The sequence below is a fragment of the Somniosus microcephalus genome, chromosome 4 (genome assembly GCF_052327205.1).
Source record: "Somniosus microcephalus isolate GS21.2 chromosome 4, FLI_Smic_1.0, whole genome shotgun sequence".
Taxonomy (NCBI): Eukaryota; Metazoa; Chordata; class Chondrichthyes; order Squaliformes; family Somniosidae; genus Somniosus; species Somniosus microcephalus.
Genome location: NC_140990.1, coordinates 44,904,300 through 44,925,520, shown reverse-complemented (window position 1 = coordinate 44,925,520; position 21,221 = coordinate 44,904,300). Strand labels below are relative to the sequence as shown.

The 21,221-nt window shown below is 51.1% G+C and overlaps 1 protein-coding gene across 1 annotated transcript; it reads right to left on the bottom strand.

Annotated features, from left to right (window-relative positions):
• Nucleotides 1–1,586: 1,586 nt before the first annotated feature.
• On the bottom strand, nucleotides 1,587–20,620 carry LOC147118780 (uncharacterized). The gene is made up of 2 exons (XM_085984564.1): nucleotides 20,523–20,620; nucleotides 1,587–4,686 (listed from the first exon to the last, which is right to left on the bottom strand). Exon 2 carries the CDS (start codon nucleotides 4,215–4,217, stop codon nucleotides 1,752–1,754), a length of 2,466 nt encoding a protein of 821 aa, XP_085840690.1. The 5' UTR covers nucleotides 4,218–4,686; nucleotides 20,523–20,620; the 3' UTR covers nucleotides 1,587–1,751.
• Between the last annotated feature and the right edge of the window lie 601 nt (nucleotides 20,621–21,221).

Genomic DNA, 21,221 nt, shown 5'->3' with positions numbered 1-21,221 from the left:
TCTCCAACCCCCCTCACCCCAACTCCTCTTTCACCCCAACTCTCCAACCCCCCTCACCCCAACTCCTCTTTCACCCCAACTCTCCAACCCCCTCACCCCAACTCCTCTTTCACCCCAACTCTCCAACCCCCTCACCCCAACTCCTCTTTCACCCCAACTCTCCAACCCCTTCACCCCAACTCCTCTTTCACCCCAACTCCTCCTTCAGAGCAACTCTGCAAACCCTAAACCCCAACTCCTTTTTCACCCCTTCTCTCCAATCCCTCACCTCAACTTCTTTCACCCATACTCTCCAACCCCCTCACCCCAACTCCTTTCTTCCCTACTCTCCAACCCCCCCAACTCTGTTTTCACCCCGACTTTCCAAACCCCCCTCACCCCTACTCCTCTTTCACCCCTACTCTCCAGCCCTTCTCTCATCTTCCATTGACTTCAATGGAACGTACACTGACAATTGATATCAGTCAGGATTTGAAAGCTATTTACAAATGATTCTGGAGGTTCTTCGAGTTGGTATCTTTCTTTATTCTGTCCATTCGAGGAGTGTGATAACAGACTTTCTCCTGTGAATATAGAGCTAGAGTATTGGGCCATGATGATGTGTTTACTTGTTCATCTTGATGACTCTAAAAATTGAGTCTTGTGGTTTCAGACACCAGATACTCAAACTCACAACAACATATTGTCTTTTACTGACTTTATTAACAGCACTGCAAGGATACAGACAGTTACCCGATTCGGAGAACAGGGATAATACAGTGGATTCAGGGCTCTCTTCTTCCCAGGTCTGTTCTAACAAGCTGCGACTACACTGGCGATATTTATATTTAACTTGTTTACTACATTATTGATCTGGCCCTGCCCAAACCATAACCACAAGGATATCTGTCATTGTTCTGACTGTGACCACAAGGCTGTGTCACTATCACACACACACACCGTTTCCTTCTTTCACATCTCCATACACAGACCATCTCTTTGCACATCCCCTTTCTACACAATTACAGCCAACATGAGCAAGGACGTGAGGCTCATTAAAAGACACACTCATTTCATGACAGCAAAGGTGACACTGGGATAAATCTTCAGTTATTTTCATTACAGGCACAATGCAGAGCGATCCAGCAGCACATGGCACCTTAACAGAGTCTCATCGGCCTACAATATAGAGCTGGAGGATTGGGCCGTGATCTGTTTACTTGTTCATCTCTTGTTCAATACATTTGCTGAGTGCATTTACATTTAAAACCAGGTTCTGAGGCGCGATGCTCTATTTACACATCAAAGGTGAGAGAGATGCTGTGGGGCACACACTAAGTCCAGTAGCTGAAAGTGATTAACAGACTGGGTTTTGTGTTGAGTGATCCTGGGCGTTACCGATATCTTCCCTGGATACCAAGGCTAGGAGAGGGACTCTGGAATATATGGGGAGCTGGGACTTGTCCATGAGAGTAACTGAAGGTATGAGAACTGAAAAAAATCTAGATTTAGAAAGGAGAAAAGGCCCAAAAATGGAGCAGTCTGTAACAGGACATCAATTAGTCTCCTCTTATCTTGGAGGAAACAAATACTCGACACACTGTGTGTTTGAAACAAAGCTGATTTATTTGGCATTGATCCAGAATATTAAACTCCAGCCCAGTTACAGGTTATTAACATCAACAGAAACAAACCCCAACTGTCAGAATGAACATGGTTCAGTCCTGGATGTGATTCACAGCAGGAATAACAGCAGAATCCAACCCGTGCAGTCACTTGTGAACTCGCTGGTGTCTCAACAGGTTGGATGTAAAAGTGAATCCCTTCCCACACACGGAGCAGGTGAATGGCCTCTCCCCAGTGTGAACTCGCTGGTGTGCCAGCAGGCCGGATGATTGAATGAATCCCTTCCCACACTCAGAGCAGATAAACGGCTTCTCCCCAGTGTGAGTGCGTCGGTGTCTCAGTAGGTGGGATGAATCAGCGAATGCCTTCCCACACACGGAGCAGGTGAACGGCCTCTCCCCAGTGTGAACTCGCTGGTGTGTCAGCAGATCCTTACTTCTTTTAAAGGTCTTCTCACATTCAGAACATTTAAAAGGTCTCTTATCAGAGTGAACACGTTGGTGTTCATGGAAGTGGGATGACTGATCGAATCTCTTCCCACACACGGAGCAGGTGAATGGTCTCTCCCCAGTGTGAACTCGCTGGTGTGCCAGCAGGCCGGATGATTGAATGAATCCCTTCCCACACTCAGAGCAGGTAAACGGCTTCTCCCCAGTGTGAGTGCGCCGGTGTCTCAGTAGGTGGGATGAATCAGCGAATGCCTTCCCACACACGGAACAGGTGAACGGCCTCTCCCCAGTGTGAGTGCTTTGGTGTGTCAGCAGATCCTTACTTCTTTTAAAGGTCTTCTCACATTCAGAACATTTAAAAGGTCTCTTATCAGAGTGAACACGTTGGTGTTCATGGAAGTGGGATGACTGAGCGAATCTCTTCCCACACACGGAGCAGGTGAATGGTCTCTCCCCAGTGTGAACTCGCTGGTGTGTCAGCAGATCATTACTTGTTTTAAAGGTCTTCTCACATTCAGAACATTTAAAAGGTCTCTTATCAGAGTGAACACGTTGGTGTTCATGGAAGTGGGATGACTGAGCGAATCTCTTCCCACACACGGAGCAGGTGAATGGTCTCTCCCCAGTGTGAACTCGCTGGTGTGCCAGCCGGCCGGATGATTGAATGAATCCCTTCCCACACTCAGAGCAGGTAAACGGCTTCTCCCCAGTGTGAGTGCGTCGGTGTCTCAGTAGGTGGGATGAATCAGCGAATGCCTTCCCACACACGGAGCAGATGAACGGCCTCTCCCCAGTGTGAACTCGCTGGTGTGTCAGCAGATCCTTACTTCTTTTAAAGGTCTTCTCACATTCAGAACATTTAAAAGGTCTCTTATCAGAGTGAACACGTTGGTGTTCATGGAAGTGGGATGACTGAGCGAATCTCTTCCCACACACGGAGCAGGTGAATGGTCTCTCCCCAGTGTGAACTCGCTGGTGTGTCAGCAGATCATTACTTCTTTTAAAGGTCTTCTCACATTCAGAACATTTAAAAGGTCTCTTATCAGAGTGAACACGTTGATGTTCATGGAAGTGGGATGACTGAGCGAATCTCTTCCCACACACGGAGCAGGTGAATGGTCTCTCCCCAGTGTGAACTCGCTGGTGTGCCAGCAGGCCGGATGATTGAATGAATCCCTTCCCACACTCAGAGCAGGTAAACGGCTTCTCCCCAGTGTGAGTGCGTCGGTGTCTCAGTAGGTGGGATGAATCAGCGAATGCCTTCCCACACACGGAGCAGGTGAACGGCCTCTCCCCAGTGTGAACTCGCTGGTGTGTCAGCAGATCCTTACTTCTTTTAAAGGTCTTCTCACATTCAGAACATTTAAAAGGTCTCTTATCAGAGTGAACACGTTGGTGTGCATGGAAGTGGGATGACTGAGCGAATCTCTTCCCACACACGGAGCAGGTGAATGGTCTCTCCCCAGTGTGAACTCGCTGGTGTGTCAGCAGATCATTACTTCTTTTAAAGGTCTTCTCACATTCAGAACATTTAAAAGGTCTCTTATCAGAGTGAACACGTTGATGTTCATGGAAGTGGGATGACTGAGCGAATCTCTTCCCACACACGGAGCAGGTGAATGGCCTCTCCCCAGTGTGAACTCGCTGGTGTGTCAAAAGTTCGTTTGAATGAGTGAATCCCTTCCCACACACGGAGCAGTAGAACGGCAAATCCCCAGTGTAAATGTCCTCATGTATCAAAAGGCGGGCTAAACGAGTGAATCCCTTCCCACACTCGGAGCAGTTGAACGGTCTCTCCTTGGTGTGAACTTGCTGGTGTTCAGCGAGTTGCAATGACTGGCTGAACCTCTCCCCACAGTGAGAGCAACTGAATGGACTCTCATGAGTGTGAAGGAGCTGGTGTTCAGCCAGACGGAATGACTGCCGGAACCTCTTCCCGCAGTGAGAGCAACAGAACGGTCTCTCGTCAGTGTGAACTCGCTGGTGTTTAATCAGTTCCTCGGAGGTTTTAAAGCTGTTCCCACAGTCAGAGCATTTAAAAGGTCTCTCATCAGCGTGATCAAGTTGGTGTGCAGTGAGGTGGGATGAACAAGTGAATCCCTTCCCACACACAGAGCAGGTGAACGGCCTCTCCCTACTGCGAGCTCGCTGGCGTGTCAACATGTTAGACAATTGAGTGAATCCCTTCCAATAAAAGGAGCTGGTAAACAGCCTCTTCCCAGATTCCAGCTAGGACGGTTAATTGAATCCCTTCCCACTGTCCCCACATTTCTCCATGGTGCAGGTGTCCTTGTATCTCTCCAGGTTGGACGATCAGTTGAAGCCTCGTCTCCACACAGAACACGTGTAGTTTCTCCCCGCTTTGAATGGTGCGATGTTTTTTCAGGCTGTGTAACTGGTTAAAGCTCTTTCCACAGTCAGTGCACTGGAACAGTCTCAGTGTGGGTGTCTCGGTGCTTCTGCAGTCACACTGATGTTTGAAATCTTTGCCCACGGACAGAACAGGCAAATATTTCTTCTACATTCAAAGGCCGATGATATTCAAGTCCTTATGAATCGAGTGACTCTTATCAGATCTTGACATGATGTTTGGTTTGAGTTTCTCGTTTGCAAATCCTCCCCATCTGATTCTCTGTAAAGGGAGTTTACAAAAGTCATCACTAAGTGCAGGATAGAAATTCAGAACAGACAATTCTAGTTTCTATGGAACAATCTTTCCTCTCTTGTTCCCCCAAAGCTGTAAATCCCCGTCCCACACACTCTCCCTCCTCCCTGTGCTGAAATCCAAACCCATCGCACCATCTCCAACATTTCTTTCCTCCACTCCCAGTTTTCCCCCTCCCTCTACTCTGGTTGGGTTCAGTTCTACACCCGCTGTGTGCACAGTGAGAATACAATCAATAAGTCAATGACGCACGGTGGCATAGTGGTTAGCACTGTTGCCTCACAGCGCCAGGGACCCGGGTTCGAATCCGGCCTCGGGTGACTGTCTGTGTGGAGTTTGCACATTCTCCCCGTGTTTGCGTGGGTTTCCTCCGGGTGCTCCGGTTTCCTCCCACAGTCCAAAGATGTGCGGGTTAGGTTGATTGGCTATGATAAATTGACCCTTAGTGTTAGGGGGATTAAATACGTGGGGTTACGGGGATAGGGTGGGATATGTGTTGGTGTAGGGGTTACAGGGATCGGGTGGGATATGTGTCGGTGCAGGCTCGATGGGCCGAAATGGCCTCTATCTGCACTGTGGGGTTTCTGTGATTTCTGTGATTCTCTCTCCTGGTCACTGGCACCCTGAAGCCCCGCCCAATCGCTGTTCCTGTACCAAGATGGCTGCGCATGCGCCGTGATCCCTCCCTGTCCAAGATGGCGGCCAGTGACCCCGCGGACCCGGGCCTGTCACCGCGGGGCAAACACGGGGCCTCTGGGCTCTTATTCGGGGCCTGAGGCCTACACCAGGTGTTTATGAAGCTTCCCAGCCTAACTGCGGGTCCAATTCCTCCCCGAGCCGACAATCTCCTACCGCCTCCCGGAAGCGTGTCGTCCGACTCACTCCGGACTGAGGCCCGGGTCACATGTCTCTGAGGAAGTCTGACCTGCTCCGCGAGGCTGAATCTGCTCCGTTCGCTTCCCGGGACCCTCAGACTCCAGGTTTGTGTTTACCGTCATTTATTTCCCCGTCCCTCTCCGTGCGTCTGTCTAGCTGAAAAAACTCGCTTTCCGCCGGTAATTCCGACTCTTCAACCGTTAACGACCGTTACCCAGTGTGTCGCCCCCGAGCATGCGCACTAGCAGCTGGTTCTGGGACTCTGCTACACTGAGCATGCCCACTAGCAGCTGGTCCTGGGACTCTGCTACCCCTGAGCATGCCCACTAGCAGCTGGTCCTGGGACTCTGCTACCCCTGAGCATGCCCACTAGCAGCTGGTCCTGGGACTCTGCCCCTGAACATGCGCACTAGCAGCTGGTCCTGGGACTCTGCCCCTGAGCATGCCCACTAGCAGCTGGTTCTGGGACTCTGCCCCTGAGCATGCGCACTAGCAGCTGGTTGTGGGACTCTGGGCCCCTGAGCATGCCCACTAGCAGCTGGTCCTGGGACTCTGCTACCCCTGAGCATGCACACTAGCAACTGGTCCTGGGACTCTGCTGCCCGAGCATGCGCACTAGCAGCTGGTCCTGGGACTATGCCCCTGAGCATGCCCACTAGCAGCTGGTCCTGTGACTCTGCTGCCCCTGAGCATGCCCACTAGCAGCTGGTCCTGGGACTCTGCCCCTGAGCATGCCCACTAGCAGCTGGTCCTGGGACTCTGCAGCCCCTGAGCATGTGCACTAGCAGCTGGTCCTGGGACTATGCCCCTGAGCATGCCCACTAGCAGCTGGTCCTGTGACTCTGCCCGTGAGCATGCCCACTAGCAGCTGGTCCTGGGACTCTGCTGCCCCTGAGCATGCCTACTAGCAGATGGTCCTGGGACTCTGCCCCTGAGCATGTGCACTAGCAGCTGGTTCTGGGACCCTGCTGCCCCTGAGCATGCCCACTAGCAGCTGGTCCTAGGACTCTGCCCCTGAGCATGCCCACTAGCAGCTGGTTCTGGGACTCTGGGCCCCTGAGCATGCCCACTAGCAGCTGGTTCTGGGACCCTGCTGCCCCTGAGCATGCCCACTAGCAGCTGGTCCTAGGACTCTGCCCCTGAGCATGCCCACTAGCAGCTGGTTCTGGGACTCTGGGCCCCTGAGCATGCGCACTAGCAGCTGGTTCTGGGACCCTGCTGCCCCTGAGCATGCCCACTAGCAGCTGGTCCTGGGACTCTGCTACCCTGAGCATGCCCACTAGCAGCTGGTCCTGGGACTCTGCTACCCTGAGCATGCGCACTAGCAGCTGGTCCTGGGACTCTGGGCCCCTGAGCATGCTCACTAGCAGCTGGTCCTGGGACTCTGCCCCTGAGCATGCCCACTAGCAGCTGGTCCTGGGACTCTGCCCCCTGAGCATGCCCACTAGCAGCTGGTCCTGGGACTCTGTCCCCTGAGCATGCCCACTAGCAGCTGGTCCTGAGAATCTGCTGCCCCTGAGCATGCCCCCTATGAGCTGGTCCTGGGACTCTGCCCCTGAGTTTGCCCACTAGCAGCTGGTCCTGGGACTCTGCCCCTGAGCATGCCCACTAGCAGCTGGTCCTGGGACTCTGCCCCTGAGCATGCCCACTAGCAGCTGGTCCTGGGACTCTGCCCCTGAGCATGCGCACTAGCAGCTGGTCCTGGGACTCTGGGCCCCTGAGCATGCCCACTAGCAGCTGGTTCTGGGACTCTGGGCCCCTGAGCATGCCCACTAGCAGCTGGTCCTGGGACTCTGCCCCTGAGCATGCCCACTAGCAGCTGGTTCTGGGACTCCGCTGCCCCTGAGCATGCCCACTAGCAGCTGGTCCTGGGACTCTGCCCCTGAGCATGCCCACTAGCAGCTGGTCCTGGGACTCTGGGCCCCTGAGCATGCCCACTAGCAGCTGGTTCTGGGACTCTGGGCCCCTGAGCATGCCCACTAGCAGCTGGTTCTGGGACTCTGGGCCCCTGAGCATGCCCACTAGCAGCTGGTCCTGGGACTCTGCCCCTGAGCATGCCCACTAGCAGCTGGTTCTGGGACTCCGCTGCCCCTGAGCATGCCCACTAGCAGCTGGTCCTGGGACTCTGCCCCTGAGCATGCCCACTAGCAGCTGGTCCTGGGACTCTGCCCCTGAGCATGCCCACCAGCAGCTGGTCCTGGGACTCTGTCCCCTGAGCATGCCCACTAGCAGCTGGTCCTGGGACTCTGCCCCTGAGCATGCCCACTAGCAGCTGGTCCTGGGACTCTGGGCCCCTGAGCATGCCCACTAGCAGCTGGTCCTGGGACTCTGGGCCCCTGAGCATGCCCACTAGCAGCTGGTCCTGGGACTCTGGGCCCCTGAGCATGCCCACTAGCAGCTGGTTCTGGGACTCTGGGCCCCTGAGCATGCCCACTAGCAGCTGGTCCTGGGACTCTGCCCCTGAGCATGCCCACTAGCAGCTGGTCCTGGGACTCTGGGCCCCTGAGCATGCCCACTAGCAGCTGGTCCTGGGACTCTGGGCCCCTGAGCATGCCCACTAGCAGCTGGTTCTGGGACTCTGGGCCCCTGAGCATGCCCACTAGCAGCTGGTTCTGGGACTCTGGGCCCCTGAGCATGCCCACTAGCAGCTGGTTCTGGGACTCTGGGCCCCTGAGCATGCCCACTAGCAGCTGGTTCTGGGACTCTGGGCCCCTGAGCATGCCCACTAGCAGCTGGTTCTGGGACTCTGCCCCTGAGCATGCGTGTTCTAAACCCCAACAAGTGCGGTGCATGCGGACGTTGAGGTGCCCAGAGAGGAATCTGTGATTTGCCTTTGATCAATAACCCTCATGGTCTTGAGGACCTCCATCAGGCTGGCCCTCATCCTTCGCTGTTTCAGTGCAAAAAAAGCCCCAAACTTCTCCAATCTCTGTAACTAACTGCTCTTTGGAGCAGAGGAGACTGAGGGAGACTTGATTGAGGTGTATAAAATTATGAGGGGCCTGGATAGAGTGGGTAGGAAGGACCTATTTTCCTTAGCAGAGAGGTCAATAACCAGGGGCCATAGATTTAAAGTAATTGGTAGAAGGATTACAGGGGAGTTGAGGAGAACTTTTTTCACTCAGAGGGTGGTCGGGGTCTGGAACTTTCTGCCTGAAAGGGTGGTTGAGGCAGAAACCCTCATCTCAGTTGAAAAGTACTTGGATATGTACATGAAGTGCTGTCACCTGCAGAGCTACAGACCAAGAGCTGGAAAGTGAGATTAGGCTGGAAAGCTGTTTTTCGGCCGGCTCAGGCACGATGGGCCGAATGGCCTCCTTCTGTGCCCTAAATTTCTGTGATTCTATGATAACCCCTCCATTGTGAGACAGTCTGGGTCAAAATGGAGTGAAAAAGAGAAACAAAGAACTTAAAGAAAAGAAAGACTTGCATTTATATAGCGCCTTTCACCACCATTGGACGTCCCAAAGCGCTTTACAGCCAATGAAGTGGATGCCCTGTTGTAATGTAGGAAAACCGGCAGCCAATTTTCGCTCAGCAACATCCCACAACCAGCAATTCCAAAATTCTATAGATTATAGAACAGTTCCTGCAGATTGGAGGGTGGCAAATGTAACCCCACTATTAGCCTAACATCAGTAGTAGGGAAAATGCTAGACTCGATTATAAAGGATGTGATAACAGGACACTTAGAAAATATCAACGGGATTAGACAGAGTCAACCTGGATTTATGAAAGGGAAATCGTGTTTGACAAACCTACTGGAGTTTTTTGAGGATGTAACTGGTAGAATAGATAAGGGAGAACCAGTGGATGTAGTGTATTTGGATTTTCAGAAGGCCTTTGATTAAAGTCCCACATAAGAGGTTAGTGTGCAAAATTAAAGCTCATGGGATTGGGGGTAATAAACTGGCATGGATTGAAAATTGGTTTATAGACAGGAAACAGAGAGTAGGAATAAATGGGTCTTTTTCGGGGTGGCAGGCGGTGACCAGTGGGGTACCGCAGGGATCAGTGCTTGGGCCCCAGCTATTCACAATATATATCAATGATTTGGATGAGGGAACCAAATGTAATATTTCCAAGTTTGCTGACGACACGAAACTAGGTGGGATTGTGAGTTGTGAGGAGGATGCAAAGAGGCTTCAAGGCGATTTAGACAAGTTGAGTGAGTGGGCAAATACATGGCAGATGCAGTATAACGTGGATAAATGTGAAGTTATCCACTTCGGTAGAAAAAACAGAAAGGCAGAGTATTATTTAAATGGTGATAGATTGGGAAATGTTGATGTACAAAGGGACCTGGGTGTCCTTGTACACCAGTCACTGAATGCAAACATGCAGGTGCAGCAAGCAGTTAGGAAGGCAAATGGTATGCTGGCCTTCATTGCAAGAGGATTTGAGTACAGGAGCAAGGATGTCTTACTGCAGTTATACAGGGCCTTGGTGAGGCCACACCTGGAGTACTGTGTGCAGTTTTGGTCTCCTTACCTAAGAGAGGATGTACTTGCCAGAGGGAGTGCAGTAAAGGTTCACCAGACTGATTCCTGGGATGGCAGGACTGTCGTATGAGGAGCGATTGGGTTGACTAGGCCTGTATTCACTAGTTTAGAAGAATGAGAGAGGATCTCATTGAAATGTATAAAATTCTGACAGGGCTAGACAGTCTGGATGCAGGGAAGATGTTTCCCCTGGCTGGGGGGGTCTAGAACAAGGGGTCACAGTCTCAGGATACGGGGTCGGCTATTTAGGACTGAGATGAGGAGAAATTTCTTCACTCAGAGGGTGGTGAACCTGTGGAATTCTCTACCACAGCAGGCTGTGGAGGCCAAGTCACTGAATATGTTTAAGAAGGTAGATAGATAGATTTCTAGACACAAAAGGCATCAAGGGGTATGGGGAGAGAGCGGGAATATGGTATTGAGATAGAGGATCAGCCATGATCGCATTGAATGGTGGAGCAGGCTCGAAGGGCCGAATGGCCTACTCCTGCTCCTATTTTTCTATGTCTCTGCCACTCACCCTGCGCATGCTCAGAGCGGCGTCCTGTCTCGCGCCTGCGCACTGGGTTCCTGTAGTCATTGATAGGGCACATTCTGCTGCGCGGTGCATTCTGGGTAAACGACGCCATTGAAAGCTCTAATTGGTGAACAAACCATTATTTTTGTCATCTGATTGAGAGTGGGCCTTTTTTGACTACCGGTAGGGGCGACACTAAGTAGTCCCACTGTCACCAGAGAGGAACAAAACCGTTTAGGCAAGAGCCCTAGTGCACCACAAATATGAAACAAACAGTAATAACTATGTAGTGTACAGCGACACACAAGTACGGTGGAAAGATGGCGACAAACTTCCCTTCACTCCAATCCTCTGATTTCTGTTTTGCATCCATCTTTCCATCCATTCTGCTGCCTGGCCCTTCACTCCACACGGCCTGGTCACCTTCTAGATCTTACATACTGTTATGGATAGCAAGCTGGTTACAAAACAGAGAGTAGGGGTTGGGAGTAGCTACTCAGACTGGCAAAAGGTGGAAAGTGGTGTTCCACAGGGATCAGTGCTGGGACCACTGTTTACATAAACGATTTGTCCTCGGGAATCAGAAGAACAATTTCAAAATTTGTTGTTGGTACCAAGTTGGAGGGTAAAGTTTATACTGAGGAAGACTGCGACAAAATACAAGATGATATTAATACCTTTGCAGAATGGGCGTGTAATTGACAAATGAATATCAATATAGATAAGTGTGAGGTAGTGTATTTTGGTAGGAAGAATGAGGAGGCCACACACTGCTTGGAAAGTAAGAGCCTAAATAGGGGGGCACGGTGGCATAGTGGTTAGCACTGTTGCCTCACAGCGCCAGGGACCCGGGTTCAAATCTGGCCTCGGGTGACTGTCTGTGTGGAGTTTGCACATTCTCCCCGTGTCTGCGTGGGTTTGTTCCGGTTTCCTCCCACAGTCCAAAGATGTGCAGGTTAGGTTGATTTGGCTATGATAAATTGACCCTTAGTGTTAGGGGATTAAATATGTGGGGTTACGGGGATAGGGTGGGATATGTGTCGGTGCAGGCTTGATGGGCCGAAATGGCCTCTATCTGCACTGTAGATTCTGTGTGATAGAGGAGCAAAGTGATCTCGGGGTCCAGATACACAAGTCACTAATAGTGACAATGCAGGTTAATAAGGCCATAACAGGAGCAAACCAAGCACTGGGGTTCATTTCTACAGGGAAAGAATTGAACAGCAGCGAAGTTCTGTTAAACTTGTTTTGAACCTTGGTTAGTCCACACTTGGCGGACTGTGAGCAGTTTTGGTCTCCATATTATAAAAAGTAGAGCCACTGGAGAAGGTGTAACAAAGATTTGCAAGGATGATCATAGACCTGACAGGATATACTTAACAGGAATGGCCTCGCCTCTCCCTATCTCTGTCATCTCCTCCAGCCCCACAACCATCCGAGTTATCTGCGCTTCTCTAATTCAGGCCTTTTGAGCATATCCGGTTTTAATCGCTCAATCATTGCTGGCCGTGCCTTCAGCAGCCAAAGCCCTAACCTCTAGAATTCTCTCCCTAAACCTCTCTGCCTCGCTACCTCTCAAGAGGTTCCGTAAAACCTACCTCTTTGACCAAGCGTTTGGCCATCTGCTCTAACATCTCCTTATGTGTCTCAGTGTCAAATTTAGTTTTATGATGTTCCTGTGAAGTGCCTTGAGGTGTTTTACTATGTTAAATGTGCTATATAAATACAAGTTGTTGTTATAACTCTGGCACGGAGTTGATGGGCCAAATGGCCTCCTTCTGTGCCGTTATGACTCTATGTGACGATGCCTTCTGCCTCCTGACGTAGCTGGGAAAGTTTTGGTATTATTACCACAATTGTGCACCATCTTCTTTTCCAAAAATGTCTTAGTTTTTCGAATGGCTGCTTTTGTCTCCCTCAATTGTGGGTGATATTTGTCCCGATTCTCCTATAAACTGAATTGATGTTGTTCCAAACTGGGTTCAATGTAAGACAGTTCAGGGAGTCAGGAGTCATTCACCCCTAGACCTACGCTGGCCGGTAAAACCCCACACGGTTCTTCAGTAAGGATTCCTCTGGTTCCTCGCCATATATTTGTCAGGATACTGAAACCCAGCTTTCTCCCAGTCCACTCCTGGAGGCCCCACTCCCTGAGCCTACCGTTTCACTTTAAGTCAGGAGCAGATCGCAGTTTGACACCAATCTCTGATTTGACAGCACGTTTCCAGCATTCACCGTTGTTCTTCCTGACTCTAAACACAGTTGTAAAGGAGCCTTCTGTTCCGTGCCTAGGAGCTCTGAACCATGGAAGAGAGCGGCTGGGACACATTTCTTACAGGCCTCAAGATTAACCCACACGGCGACTTTGTCAGTGAAGAGAGACGACAAAGACCAAAGTGCCGTTTGCCCCTCTCAGTGTGGCCCTGAAGGACTGTGACAAGGCTGAAGTTCTGTTCCCGCCGTACGATCCTCCCCCAGATTGTCCTTTGAGCTCCAGCCAGGTGATGCTAAACACACAGGTGGGAAAGACAAAAATCTACAACAATGCATTGAAAACAAAGCTCTATCTACCCTATCAACTCCATTAATCATCTTAAACACCTCAATCAGATCACCCGTAATCTTCTATATTCAAGGGAATACAAGCCCAGTCTGTGCAACTTGTCCTCATAACTTTACATCGAGTTACGGACAGGGTAGAAATTCTGAACAGACAGTACTCGTTTCCCTGGAACATTCTATCCTCTCATGCCCCTCCTAAGCTATAAAACCCTCGTCCCACACACTCTCTCATCGCCTCATCCTCGCTGTTTGAAATCCCCATTTATCGCAGGCTCGGATTTTCCTCCATTTCACTCCTGAAGGTGCTGCCTGATGGTGAGGTTCGGCCCCAGTCACTGTCTGCCCCCCAGTACCTCACAGAGTGGTAATTCTGAGCTGTGAGCCTATACTGAAGGTGCTGCATGATGGTGGGGTTCGGCCCCAGACACTGTCTGCCCTCCAGTACCTCACCAAGTGGTAATTCTGAACTGTGAGCCTATACTGAAGGGGCTGTGTGGTGAGGTTCGGCCCCAGTCACTGTCTGCCCCCCATTACCTCACCAAGTAGTAATTCTGAGCTGTGAGCCTATACTGAAGGTGCTGTGTGATGGTGGGGTTCGGCCCGTCACTGTCTGTCCTCCAGTACATTGCTAATTCTGAACTTGTGGGCTGATACAGCGAGCTGCAACATTTCGACCATGGGGAGCAGCACAGCCGCCGGCCCTGGATGATTGTGTCTGGCAAAGCTGAAGCCAATGGTAGCACAGCAACAACAACTTTCATTTACATAGCGCCTATAACGTAGTAAAACCTTCCAAGGAGCTTCACTAAAGCGGAATCTGTCAAAAACTGACACAGAGACAAAGGAGGAGACTTTAGACAATGTGGAAAATTGCCCAGGTATGTCCTGTCCACAAAAAGCAGGACAAATCCAATCCAGCCAATTACTGCCCCATCACTCTGCTCAGCAAAGTCATGGAAGGTGTCGTCGACAGTGCTATCAAGCGGCACTTACTCACCAATAACCTGCTCACCGATGTTCAGTTTGGGTTCCACCACAACCACTCGGCTCCAGACCTCATTACAGCCTTGGTCCAGACATGGACAGAAGAGCTGAATTCCAGAGGTAAGGTGAGAGTGACTGCTCTTGACATCAAGGCAGCATTTGACTGAGTGTGGCATCAAGGAGCCCAAGTAAAACTGAAGTCAATGAGAATCAGGGGGAAAACGTTCCACTGGCTGGAGTCACACCGAGCACAAAGGAAGATAGTTGTGATTGTTGGAGGTCAATCATCTCGGCCCCAGGACATCGCTGCAGGAGTTCTTCAGGGCAGTGTCCTAGGCTTAACCATCTTCAGCTGTTTCACCAATGTCGTTCCGTTACCATAAGGTCAGAAGTGGGGATGTTCGCACAGTGATCAATTCCATTCACAACTCCTCAGATAGTGAAGTAGTCCGTGCCCGCATGCAGCAAGACTTAGAAGCCATTCATGCTTGAGCTGATAAGTGGCAAGTAACATTCACGCCACACAAGAGCCAGGCATTGACTATCTCCAACAAGAGAGAGTCTAACCACTGACCCTTGACATTCAACGGCATTACCATCACTGAATCTCCCACCATCAACATTCTGGGGGTTACCATTGACCCTCAGAAACTTAACTGGACCAGCCACATAAATACTGTGGCTATAAGAGCAGTTCAGAGGCTGGGCATTCAGCAGTGACTCCTGAAAGCCTTTCCACATCTACAAGGCACAAGTCAGGAGTGTGATGGAAATACTCTCCACTTGCCTGGATGAGTGCAGCTCCAACAACACTCAAGAGGCTCAACACCATTCAGGACAAAGTAGCCTGCTTGATGAGCTCCCCATCCGCCACCTTAAACATTCACTCCCTCCACCACCGTCGTACCGTGGCTGCAGGGTGTACCGTCTACATGATGCACTACACCAAGGCTTCTTTGACAGCACCTCCCAAACCTGCGACATCTTCCACCTAGGACAAGGACAGCAGGCACATGGGAACACCACCACCTGCAAGTTCCCCTCCAAGTTACACACCCCATCCTGACTTGTAAATATATTGCCGTTCCTTCATCATCGCTGGTTCCAAATCCTGGAACTCCCTCTATAACAGCACTGTGGGAGCACCTTCACCACACGGACTGTAGCGATTCAAGAAGGCAGCTCAAGACCAGCTTCTCAATGGCAACTGGGGATGGGCAATAAATGCTGGCCTTGCCAGCGATGTCCACATCCCAATTCAATTAAAAAATCTAAATAGTAAAACTTTAAGAGGAGCAGAAAGAAGTGGGTGTTAGATTCCAGCTAACGCCTTGTCTTATTATTTAATTAATAGGTCCAAGAGTTGAGTGTCAACAACTTTAAGATGAGCAGATTCTCCATCCTCTACCGTATCTTATATTGATCCATCAAGCAGAGTAAACAGGCAAGTCCCACGTCCGACTGAGGCAAGTTTGTAGGATGCGACCTTCTTTTCCAGAAGCTGTGAGTATTTCTAATGGATCCTTCCCTGTCCCAGTGACCATAAACAGTATCTCTCAGGATCCCTTCAAGCATCTTCCCTCTAATGGAGATCACACTAATTCCAGGCGCTGATTTCTCCCTGTTTTGAAAATGGGAATGACGAGAACTACCTTCCAATCCCAGGGAACAATCCCTGACTCTATGGAGCTGTTGATGATACAGGCAAGGGGCTCACAGAGCACTGTCCCATCTCTTTAAACACCCGTGAGTGGGTATCATCTGGACCTGGAGCGCCAACTAATTTCAGATCTCCCTATTTTATCCAAGGTGACAATCCCTTTCTATTTTAATACTTATGATGTCATTGCTCCCTGACCAGTCACCATTTCTCCTCCATTTACAGACGCTCCCTGACCTCCTGTCTGTCCCGGAGTTTGGCGCGGGGCCCCTTTGATGAGCAAATCGGGAGAAACCGGGAAGCGGCGGGCGGATAATGTTGAGTGTTTTAATAATGGGGCCTGGGGCCGCACTCGAGATGTGAGCAGCCCGCGTCCCCCCCGGGGTTCATGAACCCGCTCCCTGAGCTCGCTCACCTGATATGTCAGCGGCTGCTGCCAAGGGCTTCGCATACTCAGCTCACCTTCTGTTGTTCAGGTTTAAAGGTCAAGCCCCGCCCCTCACACACTCCGATTGGTTGGAGGACCCGCCGCCCGCTCGGTCCTCCAGCCCCGCCCCGCTCTTCGTATTGGTCTGGAGCTCCCGGCAATCACCCGGGCAGTGTGAGCTGAGCATGCGCGGCCGTTGGCCGCACCCGCTGACACTTCAGGTGAGAGGTCAGGGAGCAGGTTCATGAACCCCGGGGGGACGCGGGCCGCTCACACCCCGAGCTCAGGGAGCGGGTTCATGAACCCCGGGGGGACGCGGGCCGCTCACACCCCGAGCTCAGGGAGCGGGTTCATGAACCCCGGGGGGACGCGGGCCGCTCACACCCCGAGCTCAGGGAGCGGGTTCATGAACCCCGGGGGGACGCGGGCCGCTCACACCCCGAGCTCAGGGAGCGGGTTCATGAACCCCGGGGGGACGCGGGCCGCTCACACCCCGAGCTCAGGGAGCGGGTTCATGAACCCCGGGGGGACGTGGGCTGCTCACACCCAGAGTGCAGCCCCAGGCCCCATTATTAAAACACTCAACATTATCCGCCTCCCCACAACTACCCGCCAGTTTAAGACACAAACTCTGGGACAACCAGGAAGTGCTGGGAAATCACCAGCGAGTCAGGGAGCGTCTGTAAATGGAGGAGAAATGGTGACTGGTCAGGGAGCGTCTGTAAATGGAGGAGAAATGGTGACTGGTCAGGGAGCGTCTGTAAATGGAGGAGAAATGGTGACTGGTCAGGGAGCATTTGTAAATGGATGCGGGCTGCACACACCCCGAGTGCGGCCCCAGGCCCCATTATTAAAACGCTCAACATTATCTGCTTCACAAACACCCGGGGTGGTCCTCTGGCCCCGAACACGAGCCTCCGGGCCGGGCGTTTGCCCCGAGTGGGGCGGCAGTTGCGGGGCTTTCTCCCGGTGACAGGCCCAGGTAACGGCCGCCATCTTGAGAGGCTCAGGGGGCAGCAGGGCGCATGCGCGGCCCCCTTGGCCAGGAACCAGGAGGAGAGAATCTTGTCAATTTCTATCCTGGACTCTCAGTGATGGCTTTTGTAAACTCCTTTTACAGGCTGTGAGAAGGGCAGCATTTATACACTGCAAACTCAAACATCACATCAAGATCTGACAGAGTCACTCCATTCATCAGGATCTGAATATCATCGGCCTCTGAATGTGGAAGGAGAAATGTTTGTCTGTTCTGTCTGTGGGAAAAGATTTCAAACATCAGTGTGACTGGAAAAGCACCGAGACACACACACCCGAGTGAGAGTGTTCCAGTGCACTGACTGTGGAAAGAGCTTTAACCAGTTACGCAGCCTGAAAAAACATCAAACCGTTCACAGCGGGGAGAAACCGTACACGTGTGTGTGTGGACAAGGCTTCAACTGATGTGTCTCTCCAGGTTGGACAAAGGACACCCACACCATGGAGAAACCGTGGAAATGTGGGGTCTGTGGGAAGGGATTCAGTTACCCATCCCTGCTAGAAACTCATCGGCGCAGTCACACCGGGGAGAGGCTGTTCACCTGCTCCGTGTGTAGGAAGGGATTCACTCAGTTATCCAGCCTCCAGAAACACCAACTTGTTCACACTGATAAGAGACCTTTTAAATGTTCTGCCTGTGAGAAGAGTTTTAAAAGCACACATTAACTGCTGAAACACCAACATATTCACACTGGGGAGAGGCCGTTCACCTGCTCCGTCTGTGGGAAGGGATTCACTTGTTCATCCAGTCTCATTGAACACCAACTTTTTCACACTGATAAGAGAACTTTTAAATGTTCCGATTGTGCGAAGAGCTTTAAAAGCTCAAAGGATCTTCTGATACACCAACGCACTCACACTGGGAAGAGGCCGTTCAGCTATTCCGAGTGAGGGAAGGGATTCACTCAGTCATCCAATCTGCTGATGCACCAGCAAGTTCACACTGGGGAAGAGGCCATTCATCTGCTCTGTGTGTGGGAAAGGATTCACTCAGTCGTCTCACCTTCTGAGTTAATCACATCCAGGACTGAACCCTGTTCATTTTGACAGTGGGATTTGATTCTGTTGTTAAGCTCCAGCCCAGTTATAGGGTTATTAATATTATAAGATCCCGGCGGGACCCTGGTTCCAAATGATTCGAGGTTGACGCATATTGGGGACAGTGATTTAACTTTATTCGGCACAAGCAAGACTTAATACATTACAGTATTCGAGCAGCAGTTTACAGAGAATAATTCAGACTTATATTACCACTTATACTCTGGGTAGAAGCGCAACTGTGAGCAGGCTGCACCCTGTGTCTCTCTCTCTCTCTCTCCGTCTCTTGGGTGGCTCCTTGATTCAATCCTCTGCTCCTGAAATCTTCTACAATTCGTGCCTGTTAAGACCCCTTCCCATACCCTCACTCTCATTCAAAATCTATGAAGTCCTCCTGAACCAATCACTGGCTGACACCCAAACCCAAAATCCAATCATAAAGATGCCCCGTTTGCAGCATCCTGGTTTACACGGGCTTTAGTCCGACGACACTCTGGCATCATGGCCCAGAACTTGGTGTCGGGGGCTTGCCGCGCGTGCAAGCCCCCGAGGTGCACTTACCCGGCGCGCCGACATCTGAAACCTGGCCCGCAGTGGATTTCCTGTCAGTGGCCCGGTTCTGATGTCGGCGCGCTGTGCTAACCTGACCCAGCGGCGTAGTTAGTGCGATGTGCCGGCTGGGATCAGGTGAGCACTGTTCAGCCAATCAGGGGAGGGGAAACTTCATTCATAAGTTTGAGAGTAAGAACTGTCAAACTCATGAAAAGTACTGCACCCCAAAACACTACTTAAACTTTAAATAAAATTTTAAAAAACATCCCAATCATTAAATTAAGTTAAAATAAGTTAAAAAAAATAATTTAAACAATTTTTTTTTTTGAAAAAAATAAATTTTTAATACAAAGGGTCTAAAACTAAACTTACCTTATTGTAGATTCTTTAAAATAATAAAACTGTGGAAAAAAAAATTCTAAATTGCACTAAAACACCACTTACCTGTAAAAATAAATACTTACGTGTGCTTTTTACAAGCGTAAAGACCGGAGGCCTTTACACATGCGCAAATCCCCCAAAACAGAGGAAATCCAAGACGCACGCGCTGCCCCCTACAGCGCATGCGCTAGCCTCTTCGCCTCTTGGGTTAGGAGAGGAAATGCCGGTTTTCAGCGCATGCGCTGTGCATGCTGAAAACCGGCATTTCCTCCGGCCAGACGCGAGTACCCCTTCCGTACTCACGCGTTTGGGGAGGAATTACTGCCCCCATCTGTTTTTGACCATCAAGACTCATATCTGGGGTAGTTATGGCAACACAGAAGGAAGCTGTCTCATTGGTTGAGACAGGGCCCCTGCTCCTGGCCTGTGTGTTCACTGCGGATGTTATAACATTCCACACAGTGGCAGACTCGCCTGGCCTTCCTCCCAGGTTAACTGTACTCTGTACGATAGCAAAATACTGCAGATGTTGGAAATCCGAAATAACAACAGAAAATGCTGGAAAAACTCAGCAAGTCAGGCAACATCCGTGGAGAGAAATTTGAGTTGACGTTTCGGGTTTGACCCTTCTTCAAAACTGGAGAGAAAAGGAACTAGATCGAAGGCAGGGCTGCGATCGGACAAAAGAATAAAAGAACCAAAAGAGATTAGAAGCTAGACGAGATGGTAATAGGCTGTGATTAGGTGTAAAGTGTACTGGCAGGGCCACTTTACACCTAATCACAGCCTATTACCATCTCGTCTAGCTTCTAATCTCTTTTACTTCTTTTGGTTCTTTTATTCTTTTGTCCGATCGCAGCCCTGCCTTCGATCTAGTTCCTTTTCTCTCCAGTTTTGAAGAAGGGTCAAACCCGAAACGTCAACTCAAATTTCTCTCCACGGATGTTGCCTGACTTGCTGAGTTTTTCCAGCATTTTCTGTTGTTATAACTGTACTCTGTGTCCATCCTCACTGTTGGCTAATATCCAACCTTCACACACAGCCTCACGATTTGACGATAGCAATCCTCTTCCTCACCCCAGGTGGTCTGGTTACAGCTTACTCACAGACTTTTAAACATAAAAAGGGTTACAGGCCGGGCCCGGGGAAGAGGCGGAATCAGTGGCCGGGATAAAGTAGTGTTTGGGGAATCGATTTAAATCGAGGTGAGGCGGGGGGGGGGGGGAGCGGAGAGCGAGATTATAAAGTAAAATACGAGAAAAACCAAACCTGAGAGTCGTGCGGGCGGGACCTCCGCGAACGCCGAACGGAGCGGATTGAACCGCCCGGGGTGGCGGAGTGAGCCGGAACAATGTGATTCTGACTGACGGGAGCGCTGACCAATAGGAAGAGGGCTGAACTGAGCGGCATGGTCCTCCAACCAATGGCGGCGCGGCAAGGGGGCGGGACCTTCCGACCCGGCGCTGGTCCCAGTTGTGACGTCATCAGAGGAAGAGGCCCATTTAGGTTGATGGAGGCCCGGCCTGTGACTGACGGGAGCTCTGACCAATAAGAAGAGGGCTCAGCTGGGTGGACTGAACTGGGCGGCCTGGTCCTCCAACCAATGGCGGCGCGGCAAGGGGGCGGGGCCTCCTCTCCAGCTCAGGTGTGCTGGGGCCGATTGTGACGCGCTGTCCCCAGGTGAGAGCAGCTCAGTCAGCACAGAGCTGGGGCTGGAATCTGGGAGAGGGGCCACAGTCAGCACAGAGCTGGGGCTGGAATCTGGGAGAGGGGCCGCAGTCAGCACAGGGCTGGGGTTGGAATCTGGGAGAGGGGCCGCAGTCAGCACAGAGCTGGGGCTGGAATCTGGGAGAGGGGCCGCAGGCAGCGGGCCTGGCAAAGGGGCACAAGCTTTACAATACAAGCTTCTTTCAAATGCAAAATTGTTTCCTACACACATCCTTGTTCACTCTTCAAAAAAAATTGTTT

What these genes read in the sequence shown, in the direction of transcription:
- LOC147118780 (XM_085984564.1), bottom strand. Translation starts at nt 4,217, where the DNA reads ATGTTGACACGCCAGCGAGCTCGCAGTAGGGAGAGGCCGTTCACCTGC.